This window comes from Sciurus carolinensis, chromosome 17 (genome assembly GCF_902686445.1).
Source record: "Sciurus carolinensis chromosome 17, mSciCar1.2, whole genome shotgun sequence".
NCBI lineage: Eukaryota > Metazoa > Chordata > Mammalia > Rodentia > Sciuridae > Sciurus > Sciurus carolinensis.
The window spans coordinates 20,303,737-20,330,864 of record NC_062229.1 but is presented as its reverse complement, the minus strand read 5'-3'; the positions used below and the strand labels follow the sequence as shown (position 1 = coordinate 20,330,864).

General features: G+C 41.7%; 2 protein-coding genes across 4 annotated transcripts; both read right to left on the bottom strand.

The window, feature by feature from the left end:
* Positions 1-347: 347 nt before the first annotated feature.
* Positions 348-2,096, bottom strand: LOC124968217 (non-structural maintenance of chromosomes element 4 homolog A-like). Its single transcript, XM_047530503.1, is given in 4 exon segments — positions 348-854; positions 1,219-1,366; positions 1,368-1,862; positions 2,059-2,096. Coding segments are annotated over 4 exon segments (1,035 nt in total). The 3' UTR covers positions 348-500.
* A 14,501-nt stretch (positions 2,097-16,597) lies between these two features.
* LOC124968492 (zinc finger protein 709-like) lies at positions 16,598-26,626 on the bottom strand. 3 transcript variants are annotated; one of them, XM_047531002.1, is made up of 5 exons: positions 26,446-26,626; positions 23,661-24,081; positions 22,529-22,655; positions 22,265-22,325; positions 16,598-21,207 (listed from the first exon to the last, which is right to left on the bottom strand). In XM_047531002.1, exons 3-5 carry the CDS (start codon positions 22,560-22,562, stop codon positions 19,812-19,814), a joined length of 1,491 nt encoding a protein of 496 aa, XP_047386958.1. In that variant the 5' UTR covers positions 22,563-22,655; positions 23,661-24,081; positions 26,446-26,626; the 3' UTR covers positions 16,598-19,811. The 3 variants fall into 3 exon arrangements, with proteins under 3 accessions (XP_047386958.1, XP_047386956.1, XP_047386957.1); XM_047531000.1 differs by having other exon boundaries at positions 23,920-24,081; XM_047531001.1 differs by lacking the exon at positions 23,661-24,081.
* Between the last annotated feature and the right edge of the window lie 502 nt (positions 26,627-27,128).

The following is a 27,128-nucleotide window of genomic DNA, read 5'->3' as shown; positions in this document are numbered from 1 at the left end:
TGCACTCAGCCTGAATCCAATTTTTTAAATATGAAACCAGTAGAGTCCCTGTTTTCCTTCTGTTTACATATAAAGCAAATGAGAAACAGTCTAAGATACTTTATCTGTTGATGCTGGGAATCAAATTCATAGTCTCATGCATTTCAGGCTGAGCTACACATGCAGCCCCTAAGATATATTATCTGGATTGAAAACATGGAAATTAATTATTCCTTTGGGGTGGCAAGATGCCAGCAAACTATTATTTTCATGTGAACAAACTGATATGGAAATTTACTAATCAAGTGTGGACTCTCCCTTCTTCTTCTTTTTTTTTTTTTTTTGTGAATATGGCAGTGAATTTCCTTTATTCAAAGACAACCATGACAAATTCATTAACTATCAAAAGCTACATTTTACTAAAAACAATTTGTCTTTAAAAATGTTTAATCATACAATATATACAATACATGCTGCTTTCCATTTGGATTTCACTATCCGTTTAAGTCCTTCAGCTGGCGTCAAGCACTCAGCCTCTGCCGGCTCTGACCTGAAGCAATCACAGGCTCAATCTCAAAGGTCTTCACGATCTCCTCCCAGTCACGGTAACTCAAAGCTATAATTCCTTGATTCCTGATTTGGGTGTTTTGGTCAATTCCCTCACTTTCTTCATTAATATTAACAGGTTCTATTATTGGCAGTCGGTCCTGGTCAAGTCTTATTCTTGCAAAACCATCCCGTATAATGAAGGAAACATGAAAGATGTTTTCCACTGTACGGGGGAAAGAATGTGGATCAACCACGAAGTCAAAAAAGGACATTGGAGTATCAGGGTCTTCTCGAAAATATGTTTGCAACAGTCCCAAGATTCTTTCCTGTCGGGGTGTCCGGGACCCCTGGCCCTAGGTGTGGTAAGGCTAAGATGGCGCTTGGCAGGCTGCCAGTGCGGCTGGATTTTGCGCAGACAACTGACATCATTTTGAGGAAGTTCCAGGGATTGGTTAAGTTCCCTCGTGGACAGTGCATGATCACTGCATGTCTACATTTACTGCCTGTATCTGTTCATGCTCTCCCCTCGTGCTCAAATGCTGATTGGTTACAGTAATGTATATATTGGAGTGTAAGTTCCTCAAAGGGAGAAAACAAAGAAAGAACTGAGAGGATGGGGGTGCGCGCAATAAAAAGGCTGAAAAGAACCAGGTGTCGTGTCTCTCTGCGGGCGGGGAGCGCGATACTTTCCACTTCTTTTTCTGTTGCTTCTTGGTGAGATTCTTCCATTCTTTTCAACTGAGCAGGCATTGCTCTCTGCTCTTCTATCATATGATGTTTTCTTGGACGATCAATTCGTGGCTTTGGCGCAGGAAGTTCTCCTTGTATTGAACCCAACTAGAGTTTCAACATATCTTAACATATCAAATGAGTTCAGATCAGAGCGCAGCTGCTTTGCTTTCTCTTTGCCCAAATCAGAAGCCAGAACAAGAAACTGGGCATCTAGAACTGCTTCTCTTGCTCGGGACACTCCATTAAACAGAGTGTTGGCCTCTTCAAGGACCTCTGTTAATTTGTCGCTGGCGTTCAGAATATCCTCCCGGTTTTGTTGGACGGAGTTGATGAGCGCCCGGTACTGATGGTGGATCTGGCGGCACAGGCCGTGGTCGATCTCCGCCTCCAAGCTGGCCGGGTCCACCATCTCGTCCCCAGAATCCGAGGGCTCTGCCTCCTCCAAGCTCGGGCGCTCCGGGGCCTCCCTGCGCTCTGGCGCGGCGCCGCGGCGGGACAACGGGGACCGCGAGCGGGAGCGAGAACGGGTGCGGTCCCGGTGCAGGTCGCGGCCCCGGCCCCGGCCCTCGGACGGCGGCCGCTGCTGTTCTCCCTTCTTTTTTCTGCTTCAGTTTCCCCCTCATCTTGTAACAGTGTCCACTTCATGTTTTGAAAGTAGCCCTTGCTGTCTGCCACTGCAACTGATTTTTAAATGGCCATGTTTCTTTCTCTTCCTCTCCTGGCTCCTCCCTAGTCTCTCCCCTCCCTAAGTTTAGGGGACACAGGAATACCTTTCTTCCCCATTCTAGGCAGAGTTACCTGTCCCTAAGCACACCCCCACCATGAGAACAAGGCATCCGGACTTCAGGGATGGCACCAGATCTCAGACATGACTGTCTCCCAAATTAACAAGTGAATTACAACTCCAAGAGGGAACACCTGGAATGCAGCCTTTGAGTCACCTCTTTAAAAAACAAAACAACAACAACAAAAAACCCTGTTCCTAAAGACGGATGGGATCACAGCTCTGGGACAGAGTTCCCTGTGTTTCTCCTTTGCTAGTAAAGCAATAAACCATCTTTTCCCCTTCTTTCTCAAAACTGTGTCCTTGTTAATGGATTGGCATCAGGTACAAGGACCAAGCTTTTAGCAACAGGGACTCCTAAGTAGCTTCGAGGACCGGGAAAGGTCTGGTAGTCAGAAAGCTCAGGTCACACTTAAAGAGTAGAATTATTATTTATTATAAATAAATAAATGAATTATTTATTTGAAATTAAAAGAACAAACTTAGGTTGTCAGTTGTCACTGTAGATGAGCAACTCATCTTTTGCAGTATAGTTACTGAGAACTTTTTAGAGAGGAAAAAAGTATGAATTAACTAATTTTAGGGAAAAAAAGAAGGCACTTTCTGAATTTTCCATTCTAAAAATGTACATAATATGAAATAATGTTACCAAAAGCTTAAGCATACCTGTGTAGGGGGTTAGGAAGCTCAGGAGGCCTTACGCTGACTAAAGATTTTGAACTCTGGTCGTTTCTCTTGATAGTTATTACCAGGTACTCCTGCCTAAGAGTCTCTCTTTAGTGGTCTCCAGTCTCTTATTCTTGGGGCTAACACAAGCGTGCATCTTAAGTTACATTTAACACTTGTTTCTTCTTTTAAATGCCCAGGAATGGCTGTTTTGGTTTTAACACCTTTGGTAGGTGTTCAAGATCAAGCTGGTCAAATTGACCTGTTCCTGTCTGTTAAGAGCCAGCTGAGTTCCCTCAGGGGGTCACTCATGGGGAACTTGAGAGCAGCTTCTTAGCCTTTTTAGTGCCATTTGCCAGGTATGGTCTCCTTGATGAGGGGGCTTCCCTTGGGAGCATCAGGGATGTCTCCCTTTTTTCAATGACCCTCCTCCAGCTTTCCATTCTCCAGTGGACTCATCAGTCTCCCTGATTGGAAGGTCATGTGCCAAGAGTTGCAAAGCTCCTTAGAGAATCTCTCTCATTCCCTGGGTTCAGGCTGACTCAGAGGGCAGAGCCAAATATTGGTTTTCTTAGTCTTTCATTTTAATCTTGATCTTAAACATCCAGCAAGTCAGTCTCACCAATTACAAAGTAAGAATACTGGGCTTTAACTTCAATGTCTATAACTTTATAGTAATTTATGCCCATTTATTTAATTGGAGTCTATATTATCTTATCTGTCCTATAGGTGATGACTTATTATCTCAAATTAATTCAGGTCATTTATTCTTTTTTTCTTTTCTTTTTCTTTTTAGCTTTTAGCCTTTATTCTAGTGGGCTAACATAAGTGTACATCTTAAGTTACATTTAACTATTATTTCTTTTAAATGCCCAAGAATGGCTATATTTTGGTCTTAACTGTTTTGCTAGGTGTTTAAGGTCAAGTTGGTCAAAGTGACCTGTTCCTGTCTGTTAAAGAGTCAGCTGAGTTTCCACAGGGGTCACTCACAGAGAACTTAAGAGCAGCTTCTTAGCTCCATTAGTGCCATTGGTTAGGCAGGGTCTCCTCGATGAGGTAGCTTCCCTTGAAAGCACCAGGGATGTCTCCCTTTTTCCTTGACCCTCCTCTGCAGCAGGTGCACTGAGTGGTTTTTCCTCTAATGGCCTCATTAATCTCCTTGATCAGGAGGTTGTGTGACCCAGAGTTGCAAAGCTCCTTGGAGAAGTCCTCTTGTTCCCTGGGTTCAGGCTGACTTTGAGGGCAAGACCCAAATATGGACTTTTCTTGACCTCTGTATTTAATCTCTATCTCTAAGTTTGATCTTAACCATCAAGATGGAGAAGCAGGGTCTGGATGTGCTTGAGCCAATCTGAAGTCAGTGATGAATGCAGAGCAGAGCTTCCAGGCAGAATTGAAGGTGGGGCCATGTCCGGGGGCACTGGGGCTCAGATGGGGTTCCACTCACTTAAGAGACAGTGGAAGATCCCATCCCAAGTCACAGCAACAATGTAAGGAAATCCCACGAAACCACATAAGCCAGACAGGGGAAATCACATAAGGGAGTTTATTAAGCAAACAGAGTGTCTCCCTGCAGGGTAAGAGAGAAAATGAGAGGAAAAGAGAAAGGAAAGAGAAAGGGTGCACGCTAGAGAGAGTGGAAAGCCAGGAGGATAGAGAAAGTGAGGAGGACAGACAGAAGAAGAATGAGGAAACAGGTCATTTTTTCTTGAAGTAGCACCTCTACAAACATTAACAGGCAACAGTTATAGAGTTTACAAGGAAAATGCAAACTGGAATTAATGAGAGTAAAACATACTTAGTTTGTGTAATAGCTATCTTGAATTTTGGCTATATTATACATTATACATTATATACCCTGTTTGAGATCAGAGTAATTTTACAACAAAAAAACAGTCTTTTGAATATAACTTTAAGTGAGCTGAAGTCTGGCTTACTTTGGAGCCTCTCTAACATGCAGGGAGGTGGGAGGCAAAACCTTATCTCAGGTGAGGCGGGGCTCTTCACAAATCCTAGGCAAAGTGTTCTAGTTCTGAAGCTGGTCTTTGCCTCTTTCTTAAATGTAATTTTACAAAGTTTACATATATTTTTCCCTGGGTCTATATGAATGTCAGTTAACATAATACAACATTACATCTAAAACATGCATCAAGGAAAGCCTAAGAGATTTTTTAACTTTCTTCTTGTGGAAAAAAATGACAAAATGCTTCTATGTTTCACAACATTAACATTGGAATAGATCAGGCTCACCTTACCTTTTAAAATACATTTAAAATTTTTTACCTCAGTGTAAAAAGTAATATAAAATTTTATATATGCCTCATTGATAACAGGTCCTTATTATGTGACATGAAGTGATATAAATAAATCCTCAATTAAATTTGTTATCTTTATAAGTCTTAAATTACCCTTACAACTTCAGGTTGGAGAACACTAGCTTGATAAAATGTTCTTTTAAACCTTCTACTTTAAAGACTTGTATACCTGGAAGATATGAACACATTTAATATATAAAGAAGAGTAATAGCACCACAATTACCTTGATATTTTTATATTAACCAAGTTTAGCTTTTAAAGAAAAATTTAGACTCTGTAGTGTAGTACAATACCATAATTGTACAAACCCTAATTTCTTTAAGACTAATTGCTCTAAAGAACAAAACATAACAGGCACAGTGTTAAGAGTAAATTAATGTTTTAAGAAATCCTTTTCAGTTTAACGTATGGATTAAACTTTGATTTATATCAGTACAAATATACTGATTAGGGAAAAAACCTTAAATAGCTTTAACTGATTGTCTCACATCCACATAACCAACTTAGTTACACACAAACTTGTTGAAATTTGCCCTTTACTTACACACAGACTTTCTTAGCACTTACTTAGACCCTCATGTATTTCATCAAAGACTTTCTTACCCAGAAACATTTTCTTTTCCCTTTTACTAAATATAGTAAGGTCCATACCTAGAACCTTTTTTTTTGCTATTGACCTCTTTTTAAATTCACACTCTGAAATAATCCTTATAAATTTAAGAATTTAGACAAATTACTCCATTTTAATAAGATGAAATACTTTGTTATTTACAGCACAATAATTGAAATGCAGTTAAAATTTTTGGACCCCTTTGTATATAGAATTCTATCTGTTGGGACTTAACTCTTAGTAACCTTGTTGTTAGTGATGACACAAAGCAATTTTAAACCCTTTTTTATTTACCAATCTATGAAAACAACAATAATGTTTAAATAATAATGTTAAATCCCCATAGAATTTAAGTACTTGATGTTATATTTGTTAGCACTCTAACTTTGTAAATTAATCAGATGTCTCTAACAAACACATATATGAGTAATCCAAAACATGTCAAATCTAATTTACTTACTTTACTGTAAAAGCCAAGATATCAGACAAGTGTATTGAACAGTATTTGCCATCTCTTTCTTGTTGAATAAAAATCCTAGAAACAATGGATATTAGACATTTTATAGACATCAGCCTTGTATTAGTTTGACCACATGGAGAGACTTGTGAGTTAAGTAATTTTAAAGACATTTTACCTTCATTTGTTTACCCAATTTAAATTGAACCCTTTTAAATCGTGTGAATTAAAGGTATTTGAATCCATTTTTAAAATTTTAATTCATGAATACTTATTATCTATATGCCAATTTTGATATCATGTACATGATATATGAACACACACACATATATAGACAGACAATACACACATAACAAAAAAGCAAAGGCCTTGTAGCTTTTTGTAGATGAATCTCCATTGCCATGTTATAGATGTTTAAAAATGCTAGTTGAATAAAAATAGGACTGATCAAAAGAACATTCATGTTATAAACTCAAAAAATATAGAATTTAAGAAAAAATTCTACTTCCTGAAAAAATGCCAAGACCATTAATTATTTCAGTAAAGCACCATACAACTTACTTTTTGGCTTAGATTAGCATGAGTTAAGATAAAAGATGCTTTCCCCACTCCCCCCAACCTTGGGTCTCAGATTGGTCTCCTACTGAGCCTGCAGGCTTCTTCCATCTACATTTCAATGTAAGCCTTGATGGGGATCTGGAAGGAGTTGAGAGATATTGCTGGTTTGAACAGAAACTTCATGCCTAAGGCATTTTTTTTGAGATTATAAAATGGATTCATTTTTCATTTTTTTATGTAAAATCTTTTTTTCCTTTTTTTATTGTAAACAAATGGAATACATTTTGATTCTCTGTACATGGAGTAAAGGCATACCATTCGTGTAATCATAAATTTACACAGTACAATGTTCTTTGATTCATTCTGCCATTTTTCCCCCTTCCTCCCCACCCCACCCACCCTTCTTTTCCCTCTATACGGTCCTTCCTTCCTCCATTCTTGCCCCCCTCCCTAACCCTAACCCTAAACCTAACCCCAACCCTAACGCTAACCCCTCCCACTCCCCATTATATGTCATCATCCGCTTATCAGCGAGATCATTCGTCCTTTGGTTTTTTGAGATTGGCTTATCTCACTTAGCACGATAGTCTCCAATTTCATCCATTTGCCTGCAAATGCCATAATTTTATTATTATTTATACCTGAGTAATATTCCATTGTATATATATACCACAGTTTTTTTATCCATTCATCAATTGTAGGACATCTAGGTTGGTTCCACAGTCTGGCTATGGTGAATTGAGCAGAAATGAACATTGATGTGGCTATATCTCTGTAGTATGATGATTTTAAGTCCTTTGGGTATAGGCCAAGGAGTGGGATAGCTGGGTCAAATAGTGGGTCCAAGTATTTTATTTTTTTCGAGGCTATTGTGAATGGGGTAGTTTTCCTAACTTCTCTTTCTGAAGATTCATCACATGTATAAAAATGCATTGGATTTATGAGCATTGATCTTGTAACCTGCTACTTTACTGAATTCACTTATGAGTTCTAAAAGTTTCCTGGTGGAATTTCCAGGTTCCTCTGAATACATAATCATGTCATCAGCGAACAGGGATAGTTTGAGTTCTTCTTTTCCTATTCATATCCCTTTAATTTCTTTGGTTTGTCTAATTGCTCTGGCTAGAGTTTCAAGGATGATGTTGAATGGAAGTGGTGAAAGAGGGCATCCCTGCCTTGTTCCAGTTTTTAGGGGGAATGCTTTCAGTTTTTCACCATTTAGAATGATATTAGCCATGGGCTTAGCGTAGATGGCCTTTACAATGTTAAGGAATGTTCCCACTATCCCTATTTTTCCTAGTGTTTTGAGCATGAAGGGATGCTGTATTTTATCAAATGCTTTTTCTGCATCTATCAAAATAATCATGTGATTCTTAACTTTAAGTCTGTTGATATGGTGAATGACATTTATTGATATTCGGATGTTGAACCAACCTTGCATCCCTCGGATAAAACCCACTTGATCGTGGTGCACTATCTTTTTAATTTATTTTTGGATGCGATTTGCTAAAATTTTGTTGAGAATTTTTGCATCGATGTTCATTAAGGATACTGGTCTGAAATTTTCTTTCCTCGATGTGTCTCTGTCTGGTTTAGGTATCAGGGTGATATTGGCTTCATAGAATGAGTTTGGGAGGGTTCCCTCCTCTTCTATTTCATGGAATACTTTGAGGAGTATTGGAATGAGCTCTTCTTTAAAGGTTTTGTAGAACTCGGCTGAGAACCCATCTGGTTCCAGGCTGTTCTTTGTTGGTAGGCTTTTGATGACCTCTTCTATTTCATTGCTTGAAATTGATTTACTTAAGTTGTGTATGTCCTCCTCGTTCAGTTTAGGTAATTCATATGTCTCTAGAAACTTGTTGATGTCTTCGAGGTTTTCTGTTTTGTTGGAATATAGATTTTCAAAATACCTTCTAATTATGTTTTGTATTTCATGTAATATCATGCCTGTTGTGATATTTCCTTGTTCATTCCGAATTTCAGTAATTTGAGTTTTCTCCCTCTTTCTCTTTGTTAGTGTGGCTAAGGCTTTATCAATTTTGTTTATTTTTTCAAAGAACCAACTATTTATTTTGTTCATTTTTCCAATTGTTTCTTTTGTTTCAATTTTGTTGATTTTGGCTCTGATTTTAACTATTTCCTGTCTTCTACTACTTTTGGTGTTGGTCTGCTCTTCTTTTTCTAGGGCTTTGAGCTGTAGTGTTAAGTCATTTATTTGTTGATTTTTACTTCTTTTTTTTGAATGTGCCCCATGAAATAAATCTTCCTCTAAGTACTGCTTTCATAGTGTCCCAGAGATTTTGATATGATGTATCTCTGTTCTCATTTACTTCTAAGAATTTTTTTATTTCCCTCCTGATGTCTTCTGTTATCCATTCATCATATAATAGCGTATTATTTAATCTCCAGGTATTGGAGAAGTTTCTGTTTTTTATTCTGTCATTTATTTCTAATTTCAATCCATTATGATCTGATAGAATACAAGGTAGTATCTCTATCTTCTTGTATTTGCTAACAGTAGCTTTGTGGCATAAAATATGGTCTATTTTAGAGAAGGATCCATGTGCTGCTGAGAAGAAAGTGTATTCGTTCTTTGTTGGATGGTATATTCTATATATGTCTGTTAAGTCCAAATTGTTGATTGTGTTATTGAGATCTATGGTTTCTTTATTCAATTTTTGTTTGGAAGATCTATCCAGTGGTGAGAGAGGTGTGTTAAAATCGCCTAGTATTATTGTGTTGTGGTCTATTTGATTTCTGGAATTGAGAAGGATTTGTTTGACGTACATGGATGAGCCAATGTTTGGGGCATAGATGTTTATGATTGTTATGTCTTGCTGATTTATGCTTCCCTTAAGCAGTATGTAATGTCCTTCTTTATCCCTTCTGACTAGTTTTGGCTTGAAGTCCACATTATCTGAAATGAGGATGGATACTCCAGCTTTTTTGCTGTGTCCGTGTGCATGGTATGTTTTTTCCCATCCTTTCACCTTTAGTCTATGGGTATCTCTTTCTATGAGATGAGTCTCTTGCAGGCAGCATATTGTTGGATTTTTCTTTTTAATCCAATCTGCCAGCCTATGTCTTTTGATTGATGAGTTCAGGCCATTAACATTCAGGGTTATTATTGTGATATGATTTGTATTCCCAGTCATTTGACTCATTTTTGTTTTTTGACATGATTTGTTTTCTCCTTTATTTGGCTATTCCTTTAGGCTAGTTCCTCCCGTTGCTGATTTGCATCATTGTTTTTCATCTCTTCCTCGTGGGATATTTTGCTGAGAACGTTCTGTAACACAGGCTTTCTTTTTGTAAATTCTTTTAGCTTTTGTTCATCATGGAAGGATTTTATTTCATCGTCAAATCTGAAAGTAAGTTTTGCTGGGTATAAGATTCTTGGTTGGCATCTGTTTTCTTTCAGGGTTTGGTAAATATTGTTCCAGGCCCTTCTAGCTTTTAGGGTCTGTACTGAAAAATCTGCTGATATTCTTATTGGTTTCCCCCTGAATGTAATTTGATTCTTTTTCTCTCGTGGCCTTTAAAATTCTGTCTTTATTTTGCATGTTAGGTATTTTCATATTAATGTGCCTTGGTGTGGGTCTGTTGTAATTTTGTATATTTGGAGTCCTATAAGCCTCTTGTATCTGGTTTTCCATTTCATTCTTCAGATTTGGGAAATTTTCTGATATTATTTCATTGAATAGATTGTTCATTCCTTTGGTTTGTTTCTCTAAGCCTTCCTCAATCCCAATAATTCTTAAATTTGGCCTTTTCCCATAATTATCCCATAATTCTTGTAGATTCTGTTTATGATTTCTTGCCATCTTCTCTGTTTGGTCAACTTTGTTTTCAAGGTTAAATATTTTTTCTTTGATGTCTGAGGTTCTGTCTTCCAGATGTTCTATCCTATTGGTTATGCTTTCTATGGAGTTTTAAACTTGGTTTATTGTTTCCTTCATTTCAAGGATTTATTTGTTTGTTTTTCAGTATCTCTCTTTATTGAAATGATCTCTTGCTTCCCGTATTTGCTCTTTTAACTGTTGATTGGTGTGATCATTTAATGCCTGCATTTGCTCTTTCATCACCTCCTTCAATGCCTGCATTTGCTCTTTCATCACCTCCTTCAATGCCTGCATTTGCTCTTTCATCTCCTCGTTTGCTTCTCTGATTGTTTTAATTTTGTACATTCTGAACTCCCTTTCTGACAGTTCTTCTGCTGTGCTGTCATTGGGTTTTACTGATACAGTATCTAGGTTTGTTTGGGACGTTTTCTTCCCTTGTTTTCTCATATTGGTCAGATTCAGTGGGACTCTGAGATATTGCAGATTTCCTCTTTGGCTTATAGTGTCCCTGTAGATTTCCAGTATATCACCTCCCAGCCTTCAGTAGCCTGATATCTTGGAGGAAGTTGATAATGCAGTGCTTCCAAAGAAAGCTGCCCCTAGCCCACTACTGGTTCCAGGGCTTGGAGCTGGCTCTATGCAGAAAAGCTCTCACTGGGTGGCCTGCTCCAAGAAGCTGGCTGTGGAAGGAGCCTGCCTGCCCTAGGGCATTTTAATAATTTTTCCAGTTGGTAATTGGATAGATTTGTATGTTGAAGAAATTATGAGACCTTATTTTCCGTTACTTTTGAAAATGAAGCTATTATGCTAAGTTCCTTACTAGGCTATGTCATTGGCTATTGAGCTGGTTTGTCCATGGCTGCCTATCCAAGTATTTTTTAGGTGACTATTTTTAGGGTTATTTTTCCTCTCAATGACAGGTTAAATTTTGCTCCATAGGTAAGCTGAGGACAAGGGCTGGAAGTAAGGCCCCTTTTTGATATCTTAAAAACCTTTAAAACAGTATGCTGTGTAGGATTCTTTTACACCTTCATGAACTCGTGGCTGACTGCTGCTGCTTCCCCTGGATGGTATCTAACCTTAAGATGGATCAAACATTTTCTCCTGAGCACATTTGTCCTCCCAGCATCTTAACATCAAGAAATCATGTTAGACCATCCTAAGTAAATGCTCATACCTATTTCAGTTGGGATATATAAGTTAATTTATTTACAAACAAGCTATATGATACTTATAACCTTTGGGAATATAAGTAGAGCATGTACTTATTTATTCACTTTGGTACTGGGGATTGAACCCAGGGGTACTTTGCCACTGAGTCACATCCCCAGCACTTATTTTTTATTTTGAGACAGTCTTGCTAAGTTGCAGGGACTGGCCTTGAACTTGTGGTCCTCCTGCTTCAGACTCCTGAGCCATTGGGATTCCAGGCATGTGCCACCACACCCATGGAGAGCAATATTTTTATGTAAATTGTTGAAGAAAAAGTCTAAGAAGGGAAGAAACAGCATCACTATTGTGCACAAGTTTTTGTCCCTCAGAAGAAACATATTTCCTGGTAATATTGGAACATGAAAAATGCTAGCTTTGTGGACAGTGAACATAAAGAATTGAGCACAGCTAGTCCATGGACTTTCTTCAGAATATAAAGGCATAAGAAAACAAATTCTTACGAAGTTGGTCTGTTTTGTGAGAAAGATAAAAGTGAACAGATAGGAAAACTTGGTTTAGATAGAGCCAGGTGTGGTGGTGCACACCTGTAACTCTAAGCTACTCAGGAGGCTGAAGCAGAATTGCAAGTTCGAGGCTAACCTGAGCAACGTTGCAGGACCCTGTCTCAAAAATGTAAAAGGGTTAAGAATGCAGGTCAGCAGTGAAACCCCACTGGGTTCAATACCCAGTACCAAAAAGAAAAAAGAGAGAGAGAGAAAGGATGGCATGTGACATAATAGAGAAGCTGAGGTGTGTCTGTCTTTTCCACAAAAAAGTCCATGGGTGAGGATGGTCTCATTGCTCATCTCCAATTCCACATCCAATTCCTCCTGAACCCCGTGTCATCATTACTCACCTATGGCTGTGGAGAGGGGGAAAAGCTAGTATGCTGTCTCTAACCTATGGCTGTGGAGAGGGGGAAAAGCTAGTCTGCCGTCTCTAACCATCTTAAGTCTCTATAAAGAGAAAGCACAGGCATAGGGCATCATTTTTACAGTGGTTGGACATTTTCCTGCCTGTAACGTGGTCTCTAGTTGGGCCTGAATTTCTGGGACCTGGGACTCTTTACTTTGGACCACAGGCACCCGTATTTCTCTGCTTTACATCCTTTGAAGGTGGTAATGTACCTGTTAGATATGGCCATAGCATTCTGCTGTGGGCCATGGAGAAACGCAAGCCCCGCCAGCCTAGCGTGAGGGCTTTCTCCAGAGCCGAAGGACTGCAGCGTCTCCATCTGTGCAGTGCTCACCCACCCTGGGTGTCTCCTGAGTGGAGTGACATGGAAGCACTCCCACTGTGATGAGCGACTACTAATCACTCCACTCACAGGAAATACCCACAGTGGGCAAGCACTGTGCACCTGACCGTGACCTTCCCAACCTATGAGGAACTCCAGGGCTGCATCACCACTCTAGAAACAAAATATGGTCCTCTGGAAAAGGTTGGTAAAGATCCTCAGACAGACACACCCGACACCTGTGGCCCACGGTAACAGGTCTCAGGTCCTAGAGATTAATACACAAGGTGAGAACACGTGTGTTTCTCCCCTTGAAACAACAAAGAAAGCAGGAATGTCTCAAAGTTTCTTCCTGAAATACTGAGGTGAGAACAGACAGCTCATGTGTTTCAGTAACACACTGATTTAGTAGGAAAGGGGGCATATTTAAAAGTCACAAGATGGGAACTTTATTTTTTGGTTAATACTTTTAATTATATGATTGCAATTATACAATTTCCACTATTCAGTAATTTATATAAAACCAGTTACAATACACAAGATGTTTGAAAGCAATAATATGTATCAAACTACATATATATGCAAAGTTTATAAGCCATTATGCAGCTTTGTCTTAAAAATGCCTTCAGGAAAATAAGCATTCAACCAGTTCTCTCGGTTTTAAAAATATTAGAAATATATTTTAATAAAAAATCAATACAAAGATTAAATACTGATTAATCAGTTACATTTTGAAACTTTTAATAATCTGTGAGTACATGTTACTTAAGCCTGCAAATTATTAATATAAAACCACATTACTCTAATCCCATAGTTCTACTGGGTGATAAGGAGTTAACTTCCTACTCAGTATAGGGAAGTCTTTTAAACACATCTGTGTAATGATGTGGGAAAATCTTCATGTCTTGCATAAGCTCAGTTGGAAGCACTGTTTCAGTGATCCCAAAGTCCGTTTTGCTCAGGTATCACTTCTGTATGCTTGGACCTCAGCACCTCAGTAGAGGGGGAAATGAATTGGTTTTTGTTTCATTAAAGAACAATGCAAATCTGTTTTGTGCATCTCTTCAGTCATGCCTTTTATTTTCTTCACAGTGTAGATACGGTTTTTAACTGTTAGCCTCTCTTTGATCATTCTTCCCCTCCTTCCAAATTTTTCCTTCTGTCTCACGGAGAAAGAAAACAAGGCACAGGGACCACAGGGTCTTTCCCAAACCCACCTACTCCACAGTGATGGACTCTCTGTGTGATAGGCAAATGTGTCACCATGTGTCCTTGGCATTGTCAAACTCAGGTGCATACTACACATTAGTGTTTCCATGCAGTTTTAGAAATGTGGCAACAATTTGTTGGAGTTTCATATCATGCTGCCAACTACTACTGGGAGCATGGGTAAAAGTATAATATTATCATAATTTAAGAAAATACCTTGGGTTGGGGTTGCGGCTCAGTGGCAGAGCACTTGGGCAGAGGCACTGGGTTCAATTCTCCGCACCACATATAAATAAATAAAATAAAGGTCCATCAATAACTAAAACCATATTAAAAAAACAAAAACAAAAACAAAAAAAAAACCAACTTGCCAGGCACAGTGGTGCATGCCTGTAATCCCAGCAGCTTGGTAGGCGGAGGCAGGAGGATCTCAGGTAGGGAAATCAACGTGCCCAAGGCATGATTTCCGCGGTGGCGGAATTGCTGGTTTGCCCTCGGGCTGAGACGACGGTAAAGGGCACCCTCTTCCGTTCACTTCTGCCGCCCTCCAGGCTCTGAAGCCTCACTCTCTCCTCCGTTGAACTTGGCTCGCCATCGCTCATCTGTGGTCCAGTCTTCTCGGTGCAGGTCAACGGCCCTTTCTGGACTTCTCTACTCAGCCCTTTCTGGGAACTGAGTCTCTTCCCCTCAGTCTGTACTTCGTGGCCTGCTGTGCAGCGTGGTGGGATCTGGACGTGAGGCTCTGAAGGTGGTCGGGTGGCACGAGCGCCCAGGATGGGCTCTCATGCTGGCAGCCCCCTCGGTAGGGTGAAATCACTCTAACGCATGAGCACAGCAAAAAGTTCCCCATCTGCGAGCCGCGAAGGGCCTTTGCTAGGGAACAGGGCAGCCACAGCCGCCCGCACTTCCCAGGCTCCAGAACTTCTGTGGGGCTGGTTGGCCTGTGGGGTTTGTTACAGGAAGAGGAGCCGAGCCTGCCAGCAGGCCTCTTCCCCACGTTAACAGTGCACTACACCGCAGCATCCTTGGGTCTACCAGAAACGGCTCCGCGTCCCCCACGTTTCCTCCCACTTTGTCCTTAACGTCATTGACTCCGACTTGGCCTTCTATTTCAGAGAAGAATCAGGGAAGAAATGGAAGCACCCTCAAAACTAGTGAGGGCCGGGGCTGTGGCTCAGGGGCAGAGCACTTGCCCAGCATTGTGGGGCACTGGGTTGGATCCTCAGCAAAGGTATAAAAAATAAAATAGGAATTCTTTTTAAAAAATAAAGGTATTGTGTCCATCTACAACTAAAAATATATATTAAAAAAACTAGAGAGAGAAATTGAAGTTCAACAGATAATTACAGTAGGTATTTCAGGAAGCCCATGTGGTATGTGGACCATAAGGCCAGCAAGAGCAGGGGTGAAGGGTCATCAGGAGCCCTTCAGGAGCCACGCACAGAAGTTACCAGAACCCAGGGAGACCTTGAGCTTCAGCACCATTAGATGCTGACTCAGTAGGAGCTTGGCCTGTACCAAGGACAGCAGGGTGGTGGGCAGAACAATGCCCTGACTTCTGCTTTCCTGTGGGCTCCTCCCACGTGAACCAACTGACCAGAAGCCGGGCTGTGGGCAAGGAGCACACCAGCGCTTACTGTTCAGCTTCCTTGGCCACAGGGCGGCATGGGGAGAGACTGGATCTACCAGGCAAAGAGGTAGTTTCAGTGCTGGGCTGGCTTTTCTGCTTTTGCTCAGACTCAGCTGAGGTATCCTATCTCTGGAAAATGATTGCATGGCCTTTTATAACTGCCAAGAACATCGGCTCCCTCCTCTCCAGTTTCCTGCAAAAGCTGTTCATTGAAGTTTTTACACTGAAGTGAATGAAACTGAACTGCACGTCTCTTTCCCCCACTAGACTGATATGCCAATAGCAGCTGAAGAGGATGCTTTTTCCTTTTGTTTCCTGAGAATTAAACCCAGGGCCAATGTACAACTGAGCTACAACTCCAGCGCCCTTTTTTAAAAAACTACCTTTATTTACTTGAATGTGGTGCTGAGAATCAAACCCAGTGCTTCACACATGCTAGGCAAGCACTCTACCACTGGGCCACAACCCCAGTCCCTCTCCAGTCCTTTTTTTTTGTATTTTGAGACAGGGTTTTGCTAAATTTCCCACTCTGGCCTTGAATTTTGGATGCTCCTGCCTCAACCTACAAATAACTGATTACAGGCATGTGCCACTATGCCTGATGGAAGGAAAGAAATTTGAATCGATGAGGCTCAACTGTACAATCTGGATTATTCCATTAAAAATGGACAGTCTTGCCAGGCGTGGTAGCGCACACCTAATCCCAGTGGTTTGGAAGTCTGAGGCAGGAGGATCGCGAGTTCAAAGCCAGCCTCAACAATGGCGAGGTGCTAAGCAACTCAGTGAGACCCTGACTCTAAATAAAATACATACAAGATAGGGCTGGGGATGTGGCTCAGTAGTTGAGTGCCTCTGGGTTCAATCCCTGGTACCAAAAACAAAAACAAACAAACAAGTCCTGATTTTGAATGATTTGAATTTTTTTTTTTATGTTGGTGTGAAAAAGTGGTAAACATTTAATAGAAACAACACTCTCAAAATTTTTCTCCCCCTCACTTCAAACTTTCAAATCCTACCCCCCACCCCGAGTCACACATGCTGGTGTGACTGCCCCACCTCTGACCTGCTAACTTGCCTTCCCAGTTACTTTGACCTCCTTCATTCCCAGCCCGTCTTGGCGCTGGCAGTTGCCTCCTCCTGGAACGCTCCCTCCATGACCACCTCCTCTGCATTCTTCAGCCCTCAGTTCTAAGTCCCTAAGGTTCCCACCCCAAACCCCTCTCTAATGCTCCTCCCCAGCCCCACCTACTAGTCTCCTGATGACAGCATCTACCTCTCTGAAGTCATGCAACTTGCTTACTAGTATGGTTTTGTGTCCCTGGCTCACCAGCTCCCACTCTAGAATGTAAAGTCCCAGGTGCCTGGAAACTTCTTTTGTTCTTGGCCCCATCCCCACGCCCTGGCACCTCCTTCCTGAATGGCTCACTGGATGCCCAGGATGAGCCTGTAGTGGGCTTCTTGGGAAGAGACCTATAAAAGCCTCAGGCCCCCAAGGAGATATTGGGAGGATCTTCAGCCTTTCAGTCCACAGAGATAGGATGCAGTATGATATTCTTCCCAGTCAACATTGTGATCAGGAAATGGTAAAAAACTGAAAACTTTGTGCTGTACTATTGTCAATAAATTTCATGACATATTCACACTTCACTAGAAATTAGGCTTTGTTAAACCATTTTGCCCAAGTGAGGCTAATGGAAGTGTTCTGAGCACATTCAAGGTATGCCAGACTAAGCTTGATGTTCAGTAGGTAAGCTGTATTAAGTGCATTTTTAACATGATAATGTGTTTACCAGGACGTAACCTGATCATAAGGGAAGGAACTTCTATCAACTTGTTACTCAGTCTTAATAATATGGTGGTCAGCGGAATGACAATCTTGAGATTGTTTTATGAGTTTCACACAAAGTTTCTATAGAACCCCCAGAGTAGAGTGAATGATCAATAAACAGTGGTGCTCCTGATATAAGAATGTACCTTGGAGGCTGAGGTTGTGGCTCAGTGGTAGAGCACTCACCTAGCACATAGGAGGCCCTGGGTTCAATCCTCAGCACCACATAAAAATAAAATAAAGGTACTATACATATGTATATATATGTATTTTAGTTGTATGTAGACACACATACATACATATGTATGTATATATATACGTATTGGGGTTGGGTTCTATGTCTCGAGAATTCGAAGAATGAAATCCACAGACACAACAGTGTGGGCAAAGTAACAGGATTTGCTAGAGTAACAGAAAGCAAGCAATCAGAACACCCAAAGGTGGAGGGATCCCAAAAGAAGGACTCCCCCAGAGTGGCTGCTGTCTGGGGGTTTATATGGATCTCCAGGGTTAAGGAAGCTAGCCCCCAACCCAATCCTGGGTAAGTACTCAGTGCTCACAAGTTCTTTGGTCCAATAAGGTTATTATGCACCCCCCGACCCTGCCTTTTGAAGGGAGTCCAGGGTACCAGAAGCAGATGTCTCACTATCAATGTTTCCCCCTTACTCAGGAGTCAGCCTGACCTTGATGAGGCTGTGTCTGTAGTTTCTCAGCCCTGATGAATAGAAAGCTGACCTTGAAGGAGCCCGAGTTTCCTGCCTGTTCACTTTAACCCTTTTCCTGCCTCAGAAGGAAATTAAAAATTCTTTTGAAACAAATGAAAATGGAGATAAAACATACCAAACCTACAGGACACAAAAAATAGTACTAAGTGGGATTTATAGCAGTGAATTCCCAAATTGAAAACAGAGGGAGATCTTAGATGAACAAGCTATCTTGGCACCTCAAGGAAGTAGAAAAAATGAAGAGCATAAATAAAAGAAAGGGAGACCAAAAATACAAAAAACTCAATGCAACAAAGAGATGGTTCTTCACTAAGGATGGACAGAAAAGACAAACCACTAAGAATAGAAGAAAACTCAAATAAATGAAACCAGAGATGAAAAGGGAAACATTACAATTGACATCACAAAAATACAAGATCATTAGAGATTGTTATGAATAACCTTATGCAAACAAACGATGAATGAGAAGACATGGACAAATTCTTAAGACACAACACCTTGCCCAGAATGAATCATGAAGAACCAGGAAACCTGAAAGAATGGGGATGGGGATATAGATCAGTGGTAATACATCTGCCTAATATGAGCAAGGCCCTGAGTTCAATCCCCAGTAGTGAGAAAACAAAAACAAAAACAAAATTGAATCAGTAATAAAAAGCCTGCAATCGAAGAACATCTAGGACCAGAGGGCTGCACTGCTGAACTCCACCAGACATGCAAGGGACTATTACTAAGTTTCCTTAAGTTATTCCAAAAAAATAAAATAGTAGAATTCTTCCAAAGACAGTTTGTGAGGCCATCTTTATACTGACACCTAAACAAGAGAAGGACACAATTAAGAAAACAAAACAAAAAACAGAAAATCTATAGGTTGGTATCCTTTAAAAACATAGATGCAAAAATCCTCCACAAAATATTAGCACATGGATTCCAACTATACATCCCTTCATCATACAAATGCTGAACAAATAAGGCAGAAAGTAACAAATCTCAACATAATAAATACCATTTACAACAACACCTCAACATAATAAATTCCACTTATAATAAGCTGATAGCTAATATTATATTGAGTGGTGAAAAGCTGAAAACTTTCTAAGCTGTGAAATAGGTCAAGGATGCCCAGTTTCACTACCGCAGGAAGTCCTAGTCAGAGTCATGAGGCAAGACAAAGATAAGGGGAATCCAAATTAGAAAATAAGTCAAAATGTCACTTAGCAGTTGAAACATAGGAAAACCACAAGCAGCTGGGCATGGTGATAAACACCTGTAATCCCAGTGATTCAGGAGGCTGAGGCAGAAGGATCACAAGTTCAAGCCCTGCCTCACCAATTTAGCAAGTCCCTAAACAATTTAGTGACATGTTATCTCAAAATAAAAAATAAAAATGGCAGTGGATGTAGCTCAGCAGTAAAGCATCCCTGGGTATAAAAAGAAGGATACAACTGCATGCTTTTCCACTGTTCATACAGTGTTTCTATCCAGTGTGAATTCTTTTATGAATTTTAAGGTAACTGAAAGTCCTGAATGCTTTTCCACACTGTTCACATCCGTATGGTTTCTCTCCAGTATGAGTCCTTTTATGTCTGTGACAGGAACTAGAGGTAGCAAAGGCTTTCCCACAATCCTTACAGACATAGGGTTTCTCTCCACTATGCGTTCTCTTATGTCTGCGACAGGAACTAGGGTCACTGAAGGCTTTCCCACAATCCTTACATACATATGGTTTCTCTCCAGTGTGTGTTCTTTTATGTCTGCGACAGGAACTAGAGTCATTGAAGGATTTCCCACAGTCCTTACATACATATGGCTTCTCTCCAGTGTGAGTTCTTTGATGTGTAAGAATATGATTGGATTGACTAAATTCTTTTCCACATTCCTTACACACATATGGTTTGTCTCCATTGTATGCTCCTTCATGTATTTCAGTGCAACTCAAAGAGCTAAAGGGTTTTCCATACTCCTTGTCTGTAGAGAGTTTCTCTCTAGTGTGACGTCTTTCATGATTTTTAAAGGAACGGTAAATAGTAAAGGTTTTCTCACACTGTTTACACACATAGGGCTTCTTTCCAGTGTGACTTCTTTCATGTAATTTAAGGGAATAGAAACGAATGAATGCTTTTCCACATTGCTCACATCTATAGGGTTTCTCCCCTGTGTGTATTCTTCCATGTATTCTCAGGCAGTAGGGAAAACGAAAGGCTTTCCCACACTGTTTACACACATTAGGTTTTTGTCCACTGTGAATTTGTTCATGTCTTCGCAAGTATCTCAAAGTAAAGAAGGCTTTTTCACATTGCTTACATACATAAGGTTTCTTTCCACTGTGAATTTGCTCATGTCTTCCAAAGCTCCTGAAACTGACGTCTTTCACACATTGCTTGCATCCACAGGGTTTTTTGCCACCCTGAATCCTTTCATGGCAGTGAAGGTTACTGTGATCAGTGAAAGATTTCCCACACTGCCTACATACATCTTCTTTCTCTCCATTCTGGATGTTTTCACGTATTTGAGGGGAACTAGAACGAGTTAAGACCATCCCACGTTGCTTGTATACATGGTGTTCCACTATGGTGTGGGACTTCCCAAGCTTTTGAAAGCTCTGGTGATAACGGATGGCTTTGCCATGTTTCTCACATTTGTACTGTTTCTCTCCATGCTCCTGATACTCACATGGTTTGTGTCCAGTGCGAGATCTGAGGGGCACATTTTGTGATGAATCACCAGTGAGGACTTCTCCATATTCACAGATTTCACTTGGTTTTACTCTAGAAAAAGCTACATTTTTCTCAATACAATCTGGAGTTTGGCTCAATATTTCTTCATATTCACTACTTTCTTTACATTCACTAAGTCTCTTTAACACTTGACTTCTGGAAAAAATAAAAAGCACATTATTAAGATTTTATTTCTTAATGACTTACAAAGAGAAACACTGGTTTCACATCTTGTAAGAATTTTTGAACATGAAACGATTTTATGTTCTGCAGGATGGATCAAGAACAGATATTATCAAGGCAGTGTTTCTGCGTTTGCTTTGTTTTGGATACTGTGAATTAAACCCAGGAGCTCTTTACCACTGAGCTACAGCAAAAGACCTTTTTATTTCTTATTTTGAAACAGGATCTCACTAAGTTGCTGAGGGTCTCACTAAATTGCTGAGGCTGCCCTCAAACTTGTGATCATCCTACCTCATTCTTCCAAGTAGCTGGAATTACCACTGTGCCAAGCAAAGCAGTGATTTCATTATGAAAAATATTTATACTGTTTCTAACTAAACTATATGGCAAATACTGAATATCATATCACAATTAAGAACAGTTGAATACCCCTATGTGAGATGATAGGGATCAAAAGCATTTGGATTTTTAGATATTTTCATATATGTAATGAGACAGCCTGGGAGTTAGTCTAAACATGAAAACTCAATTTTGGGGCTGGGGTTGTGGCACAGTGGTAGCGTACTTGCCTAGTATGTGTGAGGCCCTGAGCTGGATCCTCAGCACCACATTAAAAGTTATACGGGTTGGGGATATAGCTCAGTTGGTAAGCACAAGGCCCTGGGTTCAATCCCCAGCACCGCAAAAAAAAACCCTCAATTTTGTATCATCATAAACACCTTATTTCCAAACCCCAAAGGTAAATTTTTTACATTTTTGATCATGTTATGCATTGAACACTGTGTGTGTGTATCTATCAGAAAAGTGTCATATATAGCATTAGATTGGTGATCAAGATGTTTCCATTATTGGAATACCTTGGATTTCTGATATTCTGATTAAGCATGTTAACCTTTCAAGTTGAGAGAAAATTTTCTTAGATCAGATCAACCTGAAGCTGGGTTTATTTGCATTGTTTGCTTGTTTTAAAAATTTCCTGTCATCCCCAAATTCTTGAGCAACATTGCTTTCTCCTATGAGTATAGATTACCTTAGATTTCTGTTTAGATTTTTGTACACATCTTCCTTGGTCTGGTTGTCTCTTCCTTTTCCTAAAATGTAGACCCAGAAAATCAGTATGAATTATTATAAACAGTACAGAAAAAGTATTGCATCCTAGTTAGGTTCATGGTGTTGTGACCACACCTGATATAATCACCCAAATGTTCCCTTCCCATTACTTCATATATAAAGGAACCATGATGAGGAAGAAATTTTTTTTCCTGATGAAATAAGGGAATGATGTCATCCTTACTTAGAAAAGCCAGGCTCCTGAAGGTTTCCAGCATCACTTCTCTGTAGAGTTTCTTCTGGGAATGATCCAGCAAAGCCCACTCGTCCTGGGTGAAGTTCACAGCCACATCCTCAAAGGTCACCAACTCCTAAATTATCCCATATATATTTCCAAGAGGAAGGATAAGACTTAGAACCAGCGATGGGGACTCATTTCATTAAAAGTCAATGTGATGCTATGCGCCTCCACGTTCACCCCATGTTTTGTCATCACACTCGATGCCCCATCCACATTCATGTCCTCTCACACAGCAATTCTGATGCTAGTCTGGAACTAACTGTTGACACAACAGCAGAACAGTAACCCCCATGGTGCTCCTGGGTCATACCATCTTGTTGTGCAGGGGGTTTGTAACGCCTCTTAGAAGAAAGACTTAATACTGAGAGTGCCTAAGACGGTAAGTGCCACCTATCCTGAGACTGCATATTCTTAGAAATGCCTGAGAACAAAGTTTGACTTCGGCTCGTATCTCAGAACTGCTATTGGATGGACCTCACCAGCCCAACTGTAAAGAGGGGCTTGGTGTTTCCAAAGAGTGTGCTCTTAGTTCATAACCTGCTGTCCCTCTGGACGTTACAATATTCTGAATGGTCATCAGCCCCCAAAATACACTCTATACTCTCTGGATAATGAATCTCTAATGAGCTGCTCTGACAGATTCAATTTAATATCACTTGTCGCAACTTGTTTCTTAGAGAATGGAGCACATCCTCTCCTACCATACTAAGAGACAATATTTGCAAGCTTCCGCTTTTTCTTACAAACCAAACTTAACCAAATACTAGATAAAATGCATGAATATGGAAAGAATGCAATGTCACCTCTCACGCATCAAATATATAACTAAAATGACAAGCCAGAAAAGATGGGAAGCTTATGCAAAATCCTAGAACAACAAAAATGTTACAAATATGGTACTTATGCATCCAACTATCATTTTTAATGTGAATAATCTGCATATATCATATAGAAGACCACATACAGGAGAAAGTAAGATTCAACTTAGTGTTCTCTCCAAGAAAAATATTATATAGATAAACACAGAGAGTGGGGGAATTGGGGAAAATATTGTTCAAAAGCTCTATTAAATTACATAGTCATAGTAAATAACATTGTATTCATGCCAGCCTGTAATCCCAGGGGCTCAGGAGGCTGAGGTAGGTGGATCATGAGTTCAAAGCCAGACTCAGCAATTTAGCAAGGCCCTAAGCAACTCAGCGAGACCCTGACTCTAAATAAAAAACAAAAAGGGCTGGGGATGTGGCTCAGTGGACACTTAAGTGTCCTGAGCTGCTGGGATTACAGGTGTGCCCCTACGCCCAGCTCACTGTTTTGTTTTATGTTTGCAGTACCCAAGGCATGCTACCACTCAGCTCTATATCTCCAGCCTTTTTTTTTTTTTAATTGAGACTGTCCTGGAACTTGTGATCTTCTGGCTTCAGTCTCCTGAGTGGCTTGGGTTGCAGTATGCACCAACACGCCCAGCTCCATTGCTATTTTATAGAAACAAGATTCTACAAAGGAAACAAAAGAGAAGCAGTTCAGGGGAGCAGCCTGCTTCACCCACAGTTCACAGGAGATAGATCCCCTCAGGGGTCAAACACATTCCTGAGCTTAAAGAACACTGTCACTGTGCAGATGCAGCCCAGGTGATCACAGGCAGGGAGTGAGGAAGGGAAATCTGAGTAACCAGGATACGAAATCCTGGGAGCTCCACACCTGATTTTCTATTCCTTCCGCTATGGAAGGGCTCCCTTGTGCACAGGCTCAATTCTAGTGAGCACTTACCAGAGTCATTTGAAGGTTGTGATCTGTGGTATCTTTTTCTGAAATGACCTCTGACACTAAGTCTGTGGTGTTTGCTGAACACCAAGTTTTCAATACCAACTGGGTGTCAAACAATTCTTATACCACCTGGACTTAAGAGCTCCTGCAAGTTCAGCGAGCAGTCCCAGCACAATGATCCCACCGAAAAGTGTGAATAGCAGGTGTTTGCTCTGTGTGGTCAAAACTCTCCATTTTGAAGTGATTAGAGGGGTGCCACACTGAGTCAACTCCTGAGCACAAATTCAGGCATTGCCTAAAAGGGGATGAGGATGATCACTCAGAGATTCTCCTACTGTTCAGAAAATTCCAAGGGTTTTAGGTTCTCTGTGCCAGAAAGACAGACCAATTTTTTAAAAATTCTGCCATACATCCAAATAATCTGTGAAATTCATAAACCCTGAAACACAAACCTTTTCTCCAGCAGGCAGAACCCAAAGGTGTCTCCCAGACTGTCTCTCACTGTCACAAATTACCCCCTGATGAGAACAACTATGAAGAAGCAAAACAGCTAAAATGGTTATATTTCATCAACTAGAAATTAGTGGTGATTAAAGAACTCCCATTGTTGGGGCTGGGGTTGTGGCTCAGAGAGAGAGTGCTTGCCTAGCATGTGAGGCACCTGTTCAATCCTCAGCACCACAAAAAAATAAATACATAAAATAAAGGTACTGTGTCCATCTACAAATTTTTTTTTTTTTAATTTAAGAACTCCTTTGTGCTCTGGGAAAACACCTAGCACAAACAACGCCGTACTCATTGCACTTGCCTAATGCTCCCTTTAGGTACCACCTATGGCAAGCAGGTCACACAGCTTCCAAATTGCCACTTTTTGCCTCAAAAAATGATCAGCTCAAGCGATCAGTAAAAAACTGAGCAAATTTCCCCTAAAGATTGCCCACTCATTCCTCTAGGCCTGGGATCTTTGACCCACCATAAATCTGACCTAGCACAAAATCTCTCCTTTACAGTCAAAAGAACAGGGGAACCTGAGGGGAAAATGTTGCTTCCAGGAGATGAGGTTGCTTCCCTTCCTCTCCCACCTAGTTTCGACTTCCACATGCTTCTCCCTAAAAAGAAAAGTTCTTTTCTTCCTAACCCTTTAGATGCTTACGATCTTACAGTTGGGGCTTCCCCCTCCTTTCAAATGAAGCCATGTCCTACTGTAACAAGGGGAGTGGTGCCAGGTGGGCTTGGTCTCCCGAGTTCAAAGAAATGAAATCCACGGACAAGCGGAGGGTAGCAAGATTTATTTAAAGCAGAAAAGGGCGACCTGTCTTCTGTCTAGGGGTTTTTATGGGCTTGATCTGTCCCTATAGGTAACTGGTGGGATGACATGTAAATACAGGATTCGGAAAGAGGGCGATCATTTCTGTTTTGTCTTCTTCAGACAAAACTGGGGAAGAGTAGTTTTCAAGCTTTCTTAACATGAGGGAGGGGCAAGGACTTGTTGGCTTCAGAGATTCTGCGGTTGGGTGCTAGGGGTACTGAGGAGCTGTCCCTGGGGCCAGGAGGAGCTGGGGTCCGAAGCTGGACTTCCCAGTCCTTTCCTCCTCCTTCCTTCTCCAAGACCTCTCCCCGCGGCCTGCGGGGCACTAACTTTCGGAGTCACTACTTCAACCAGCAGTTCCTTGTTAACAACAACGTCTGGAAACGGCCCAACAGCAACGACAGCCGAGGCACTCCGACCCCAAACCCGAGTCCGTGTGGACGCCCCTCCCCGGGGCTTGGCAACGCGGGGAGTCTCCGGAGTCCGGGGGTTTCCTGTCCGGTCTCCCGACTCCCGCCGCCACCGCACAGCCTCGGGACACGCGGGGCTGCGCTGCCGGACCGGGCTCCGGACCCCGTAGAGGTGCCGCGCAAGGCCCAGCGGACGCCGGGTTCCCGCGCCGGCCCCGCCCCGCCCCGCCCCGCCCGCGGGTCAGAAGAGACCAGGGGACCGAAGGCCGGGCCGCGCCAGCCGCGGGGCCGGGAGGCCACCGAGTCGAGCGGGCGTCGCGGGTCCCTGACAGGCCCTGAGCCCACCTCCAGGACGCCTGGGCCGGCACACTCACCATCTCCCTGCTTCTGGTGTGTCCCGGTGTCCGCCTGGCGGCTCCCGGAGTCAGCGGAGGTCACAAGGCCAAACAGGAAGCGCAACCTCGGGAGCCCACCGGGTCCCAAAGATGGCGGAGCCTGAATGGACGATCCCGCGGTTCGGAGCGGACCCGCCTCCCGCCGGCGCTCCTGATTGGACCGCTTTGCAGCCCCGCCCCGCCCCCTGTTGGCTGTCGGTCAAAGACCCGCCCCGAGCGCGCCGCGGGCGTGGAGCGGCGGTCCCCTCCCTCTCCGCCAGGAGCCTCTATGACTGTTCCAACCAGAGTTCTTCCCAGGCCACGCTTCCTCCCAGGCGGGACCAGCAGCAGCCTGGAGGACGGTGCACCGCAACTCAGCTTGCTCCTGGCTTTCCTCGGCGGGCCCTTCCTCTTGTTCCTCCTGGAAATGGGGCCACGGGTGTGCCACGGAGACAACCCTTGTTCCTGGGCCAGGCCTCACTGGAACAGGAGGAAAGCCTGTTGTTGTCACACTGGAGGACCCTGGGATGACACAGCTGACTTCAGGGTCAAGGCTATCTTATCCTCCTAACCTACCTATTTTCAGCCAAGAAAATAAGATGCATCATGGCGGGAGTTGGGGGGAGGGCGGGCCCTGGCGCTACCTGGCAGCAATATTCTACAAAGGAATCAAGGTAGAAGTA